Source organism: Nannobrachium achirus (assembly GCF_963921795.1).
Source record: "Nannobrachium achirus genome assembly, chromosome: 17".
Classification (NCBI taxonomy): Eukaryota; Metazoa; Chordata; class Actinopteri; order Myctophiformes; family Myctophidae; genus Nannobrachium; species Nannobrachium achirus.
In genome coordinates, this window is record NC_137824.1 from 55,167,039 (window position 1) to 55,174,285 (window position 7,247).

At 46.6% G+C, this 7,247-nt stretch overlaps 1 protein-coding gene across 1 annotated transcript in view; it reads right to left on the bottom strand.

The window, feature by feature from the left end:
• Nucleotides 1-981: 981 nt before the first annotated feature.
• The window catches only part of arhgef37 (Rho guanine nucleotide exchange factor (GEF) 37), a 139,245-nt gene continuing 132,979 nt past the window's right edge, over nucleotides 982-7,247 (bottom strand). The window contains exon 16 of the mRNA XM_080746229.1: nucleotides 982-1,044. Within this exon, the coding sequence (XP_080602355.1) occupies nucleotides 1,033-1,044 (12 nt within the window). The 3' untranslated portion in view covers nucleotides 982-1,032. The remainder of the gene's footprint in view (nucleotides 1,045-7,247) is intronic.

The window sequence follows — 7,247 nt, forward strand, 5'->3', positions numbered from 1 at the left end:
ACCGTGTTCTATGCCAGTTCATTCTGTTCACCAGGGGCATCAATTGGGTATGGCAGGGGTATGCAGCTGCCATACCCTGGGTCCAGGGGGGAAAATAAAAGTTACTTTTAAATATAATAATAATAATAATAATATAATATGGCCCCACGCCTTCGGGACTGTTTATCACAGTACATTTGCACATACGTGAAATTTGTTCTCTGCATTTTACCCATCCTATAACAACTAGGAGCAGTGAGCAGCCATATACGGCGCTCGGGGAGCAATTATGGGTTAAGGTCTTGCTCAGGGACGCATTGACACATTGCTGCCTGACCGGGAATCGAACCGGGGACAACCAGGGGAACTGGTTCCCCAGGCAGGCTCCCTAACCACTCAGCTATGGTCACAAAAGTTACTTTTAAATATAAATCCATTAATGTCTCTTTGTCTATCTGTTCTGTTTATTATGTTGTTAAATTACAGTAAAATAGCTACAAATGCTAAATTTATTTATTCTCCACAATACACTTGTATTCTCCCCATCTTTACAAAATGGTATACCGGTATTCCCAGGTTCCGCAGGTCAGCTGCAGAGGTGCAATGCATTATTGTTAATTGTGGATGCCATATCCAGCCCAAGAAACTGTAGAAACGGGGGGAAAAATTTACTTAATAAAATAATAAATGTATCATGCCTGTTGCTAAGGTATGGCAACATGACTGATTTGTTGCACGTGTAACGGAGGTGATCCGAACCTCCCCACCCGGTTTCGAACCCGGGTCTCCCACGTGAAAGTCCAATATCTTAACCATTACTCCAAAGGGATATCCCTATGGAACGAGAGCAGATACTAGACTTTTGAGGCTTCAGGCTGGGGCTGCGACTCTCTCCGCCACACTCGCGCGCAAAGGCGCGCGTGCAAGACACCAGTCATGTTGCCATACCTTAGCTTTTTCTGAACTGACACCACTGCTGTTCACAGGAATAAAGCAAAATGGGGGAAAGTCTTCAGGATTGGCGACACAGAAAGAGACCAGTTCCCCAGGTGTTTAGGCTCCGTTCTGAGGATGACAGCACAATACATGACGGTTATTAATCCCCTCCCCAGGGGCCCTGGCTATCACCTGAAGGGGTGACCCGCTTTTTATTGCCGTCACACAACTGGATCAGCCGTGTGGCAAATATGACAGTAAATCAACTACATCATACAGCTGGTTAACCCTGAATGGAGACGGGGAGAGGAGAGGAGAGGAGAGGAGAGGAGAGTGGAAGAGGGAGAGATGGGGGAGACAGAGAAGGGCAAGAGAAAGAGGAGGAGGGCGAGGAGGAGTGAGAGAGAGAAGAGGAGGAGGAGAGGAGGACGAGGAGGAGGCAGAGAGAACAGAAGGAGGAAGAGTAGTGGGATGCAGGCACATGCACACACATAGACATCAAAGGGGGCTTGAGCCCCTGCCCTTTTATCCGTCTGTAAAAGGTGCCCTCTCCAGACCATATATGCGGTTTTTACTATGGTGAAAGATATGCAAATGCCCTCGTTCCATGCCATACCTGAAGGCAGCATTTAAGAGGGCCCCCCCAGAAGCAAAACTTTAGTTAAATGTTCGCTTAAGAAATACATATTCAAAGATTTGCACACATTTTCACGACTTTTCAAAAATAGCAGATCTACAAGCTTGCAGCATGGCACTCGGTGCCGTGCTGTGAGCTTGTATATCTGCTATTTTTCAATAGCTAAAGTATAAAATAATGAAGGCCCCTCCACCTTGGGCCCCAGTAACTCAGTCCCACTTTTCCCCCCGCTTGTGACACCACCTGAACATCCCACCCGAGTATGAAGTAAAAGCAAAATGGCCACCCATGTGAATATGGTCAATGAGACGGAAAGCCCAGTGGGTGATTTGCACTGTGAAACCCATGTAACATGAAAATGATTTCCCTCATCCTCCCTCTCTCTCCCTCTCTCTCTCTCTCTCTCTCTCTCTCTCTCCCTCTCTCTCTCTCTCTACTTTCATCTGCACCATGCAGAGTATAATCCCTCCAGGAGAGGAAAGGTCAAGGGGTCGGCCAGGGGGCTAGGAGTGGACAGTGAGAAAAGCACCTGTCAGCACCCGTCTCTCTCTCACACACACACACAAACACACACACACACACACACACACAAACACACACACACACACACACACACACACACACACACACACACACACACACACACACACACACACACACACACACACACAAAAACACACACACACACACACACACACACACACACACACACACACACACACACACACACACACACACACACACACACACACACAGTCACACACACACAGTCACACACAGTGTGCCGTTCAAGGACTAATGTCAGAAGAAGGTCAGTTCCATACAAAGAACCTGTCATTCCAGCACTGTCCTTCCTAGTCAGCTACCCGGCATGTGTGTGTGTGTGTGTGTGTGTGTGTGTGCATGTGTGTGTGTGTGCATATAGTGTATGTACGAGCCAAATATACCTCTAACCGAATATGCATTTATGTGCTTGTGCGTGAGTGTGTGTGTGCGTGCGTGCGTGCATGGGGAAAGCACTTCCATCCCTCTCTCCTCCAATCCCCATCAGTCCTGCCATGGATCAATGAGTGCACGTTGCATGTGACTCTGCATGTGCGCGCGCACACGTGTGCGTGTTTAAGCATGCATAACTGAGTGAGTGCTTGCTCGTAGCCTATCTGAACAGATGTGTATGTGATGCCATGTACCTTTGCTGTGTGTGTGTGTGTATGTGCGCGCGTGTGCGTGCGTGCGCGAAAGAGGGCTATACGGTGATAAGCTTCCATCTAATTATGTCTCTAACCAAGATCATCTCAAGGGCTTTTCCCCTGTTCCTTCCTCCGTCGTCTCTCCTCCCCTCTCGATCAATATGCCTCCCATCAACCAGGAGGCGCTGTGGACCGGGCCAGCGCTAGGGTGACACCTGAACGCTGTGAGTCCCCTACCGGTTAGAGGGAACACCCGGTAATGGAAATGTCCCAGGTTCCATTTGCACATCTGTCAAAGTGAGCAAGACCAGGCACGTGCACACATAGACATCAAAAGGGGCTTGCATGAGCCCCTGCCCCTTTACCCGTCTAAAAAGTGCCCATGAATGCAGTTTTTACTATGGTGAAAGAAATGCCAATGCCCCTCTTTCCATGCCATACCTGAAGGCGGCATTCAAGAGAATTGCCTCTCCTGGACTCTCCTGAACCTGAATGCAGCTTCTTATGTTGAAAGAATTGCCCTCTCTGTGTAGAAATCAATGTCGTTTCGCCACATCTCCAGTATTGACTTGATTATGCTTCAGTTCAGTGTGGTATCAAGCAGCGAAAATAGCAGCCCCTGCCTCTCTAACATTCTCTGCACGTCCCTGAGCAAGACATTAAACTTCCCACCAGCTCTGGGATTGTAAATCGTGCCTAACGAGAGCGCTACTGAAATGGTATGGCCTTTACCAAGCTCTTAATCCCCACGTTTGTATTGTTCTGTTTATGAAGACAGACGGTGAACTGGAGGCACGGGGAGGAAAAAGGCACTGGCGGGTTTACCGAGTGCACACAACACAACTTTCAAAAATCCCCCCGTAGAACCGCCGACATTACACGCCGTTCCTCTTTGTCATTTTGTCTCATCAAAAGGAGCAGTTCTGTGCGCGCTAACAAATCGAGTGCAGGCGAGGTTCACAATGACAAGATGTTTCACCGGAGGGGACCCAGAAAGTTTATAAAGTTTATAAAGCCAGCCTAGCATTACTGTCTGTCAGCGAGGAAACAAAGAGAACAAAAAGGGAGGATAGTCTCGCTGGGGTTTCCTGACAAGTGTGCGGAGGGAGTTGGCTAAGAAAATGGTAGAAAATACTTTTTGAAAGCATATGATCTTGTAATATTTGTTTACTGTTGATGGTGTGCACATCATCAGTTAATTCATGAATTCGTTCAAACTGGAGTTTTCAACTAGAAACTTAACTCTTTTACCGCTTTGGACGTTCCCGTACGCCCCATTTTTCACGGCGGCGCAACGCCAATAGTACGTTCTTTGGCTCGTTCTTTTGTACCTTGTTTTGATGTCTGTAAACTGACGAGGGGTCGCGCGGGTGTGTACAGTTAAAACATCTCCCGTAATAGTGCTCTCAAAAATCCACTGGACGTTAGCATCAATGGAGTCTATTGCTCTGTAGCGATTCAGTGGTCTGGACGGATGGCAGCCGACCGCGGCCATTTTACATTAAGTATAGGTGGTGGGGAAGCTCGAGGTCAAATTCATAATTAAACCATAGACCAAAATATATATGGTCACTGTCTGGTCAAAACCTCTTAACTCCATTTTTGAGGTTTTAGATTTTTTTTGGCATAAATCAGGGCTATACCCTTCACATCTGAGTGTTGGTTAAAATAATATTGAACCAATGGAAAGTAGTAAAAAGTGCTTGGGACAAAACCTCCTAACTCCACACTTTCTGCCAAACCAGCCAACTCCACCCGATTGGCGCTCTCTTTTTTTTCATAAATATGTGCTATTGAACACCCTTTACGTCTGTGTGTTGGTTAAAATAATATTGAACCAATGGAAAGTAAAGCCCTTCGGTCAAAACCTCCTAACTCCACTTGAGCTCATTTTCCCGAAAATGAACATTTTGGTGTTAGGAGGTTTCGGCCCGACAGCAGAGATATCACACCCAGTGTGAAATGAGTTGTCTTTTATGAATTTGTTCATGAGTTGTCCGTGGTTGTGATTGGTCTACTCTACATACATGCCAAAGCATCCCGCAAAGCTTGGCCAATGTCAAGCTTTCCGGGACATAAGGACAGTCCTATGGACATACAGCGCACAAAGCCAGATGCAGGAGCGGTTAGCACGGCTCAATAATGAACGTAGTGATTCAATGGGCCTATATCTACCTCCATTAGTTAGTGGATTCCTATTTTGAAACCTCGAGATCGACAAACTGACCACTGGCCCCCATCTTGGAGACATGGATGTTGTCATCAGTGACCATAATTGGATGAGATAGTGTCGCCGGAGGTACGCATTGATATGCTTCTGCTGTGCCCTGCCTTTGCTGGTATGCAGACATTCTGGGAACCACTGAAGGTTGCTGTTTTCCGCTCTGTGTTTTGGTTCCTCTGTGCCCGGATAAACTCCAATTATGACCTCAGCTGACAATTCACCCTTTGTCAGCCTTCTGATTGGTCCCATGAATAAATGGTAAATGGTGCATTTATATAGCGCTTTTATCCAAAGCGCTTTACAGAGATTGTGCATTACATTCACCCATTCACGCACACATTCATACACCGGTGGCAGAGGAAACCATGCAAGGCACCAACCTGCTCACCGGGAGCAATTAGGGGTTCAGAGTCTTGCCCAAGGACCCTTCGACATTAACTCAGGGGGAGCCCGGATTCGAACTGGGAACCCTTCGGGAACCCTTCGTGCTCTAATAAGGGTTTCTCTACCCCTGAGCTATGCCGCCCCACTAAAAGTTACTGCGTTGGCCAACCAGCAGGCAACCAGCAGGCTCTTTCTGCCTTGTCCCGCCCTGATTCCGCCTTTTGTATGTTGAATTTGATAAAACAGTTTTTGGAGAAAAGAAAACATTCAAAAACATGCCCAGTCACTATACTGCACCTGAGAGGCTCCCTTTTACTGAAACCAAATTTAAAATGAGAATTGAATACACAAAATAACAATAAGAAGCAACTGAATTTCAATGGTAGTGGATGGAGAGAAAGGACTTTTGTCCCACCCAAGACACAGCAACCAATGGGTGCGAAGAGGGGCGGGACAACGGGCGGGACTTGACAAAGGGTGAATTCTACCATACTTGCTACATCTGAAGCAACCCTGTGCGGATGGGTTTCGGCATGACGAGTTCCTGAAGTCGCTCACAATGCCAGTTCTGTGAGATATGGCACTTAGCTGTGCCGATTGGTTAGCTGCCATATAAACCATAGAGGGCTGTGGTGATTAAGGGTATATGGAGGCCATAGTCTATGTTCTATGTCTAGACGGGGTAAAGGCTTTTTAGCAGTGAAAATGTAATTACGATGAGATGTAATGTTAGATTTGAAAGGCAAGTCAGTTATGGGACAAGGTCCATTTTTAAGACGATTGGCATAATATCATTTGTGAAATCGTTTATGAGTCAGAGGCAGCAGCAGCAGGATGAGAGGACACTTTAGGATCAATTTGGCGAACAAAACAAAGGAACCGTCCAAAACAAGCCACCCAGCTGCCAACAATGGAAAAGTTCTTGTGTCATCTCGGTAGTTTTCCTCTACCCTATGAATCATTGTTCTCCCTCTCTTCTGTCCCCCCACCATCTCCACCCTACTACACTTCTCTCTCCTGCTCATTCCTCCCTCCGTCAAATGTGCTCCCATCTAGAGCATAGGCGATATTAGTGTGTATCGTGATAAAAATATATCGTCCTCCGTCATGTACTGGGTTCAATTTACCTTTTATTTGCCGTGCTGCATATCCAGTACCACACCTTCTAGAATTGGTAAAAGGTACTTAATAATATACATACTTTTTTTCACTCTCTATCAAGTCTTTACTAAAAAATAGCAGATCTACAAGCTCACAATGCATCGCACCCAGGACAATGGATTTTGATTATTGCGATAATATCGTAAATGTCGATTTCTTATGTCACAATAATCGTGATATAAAATGTTCATATCGTCCCATCCCTACTCCCATCTACTCCCCTCATTACGCTCCCTTCCTCCCATTCTCCAAAAATATGCTACTGCTCTCCCCTCCTCATGTTCTGCCCTCACTGTCTCTCCTCTCCTCTCCTGCTAGAATGGTTGGTGAATGGTTGGTGAATGGGTCCAGTGCAGCTCTATTATGAGGTCCAGCGATGCTCTATTATGACAGTTGGCTTGGAGGAATTCAAAACAAGACGGCCTCAGGACTTCACAGGAGGACACTCCTGCAGCATGCACATAGACAGACACACACTCACACAAACATGCTGCAGAGACGCGTACTCTCACACACACACACACACACACACACACACACACACACACACACACACACACACACACACACACACACACACACACACACACACACACACACACACACACACACACACACACACACACACACACACACACACACACACACTTGCAAAGGGGTTAAAAGAGGCAGGAGGGCCTTTTGTTTTTCTGACATGTCGCCGGAGTGTGATGTGTGCACGTTAAACAAACACAGC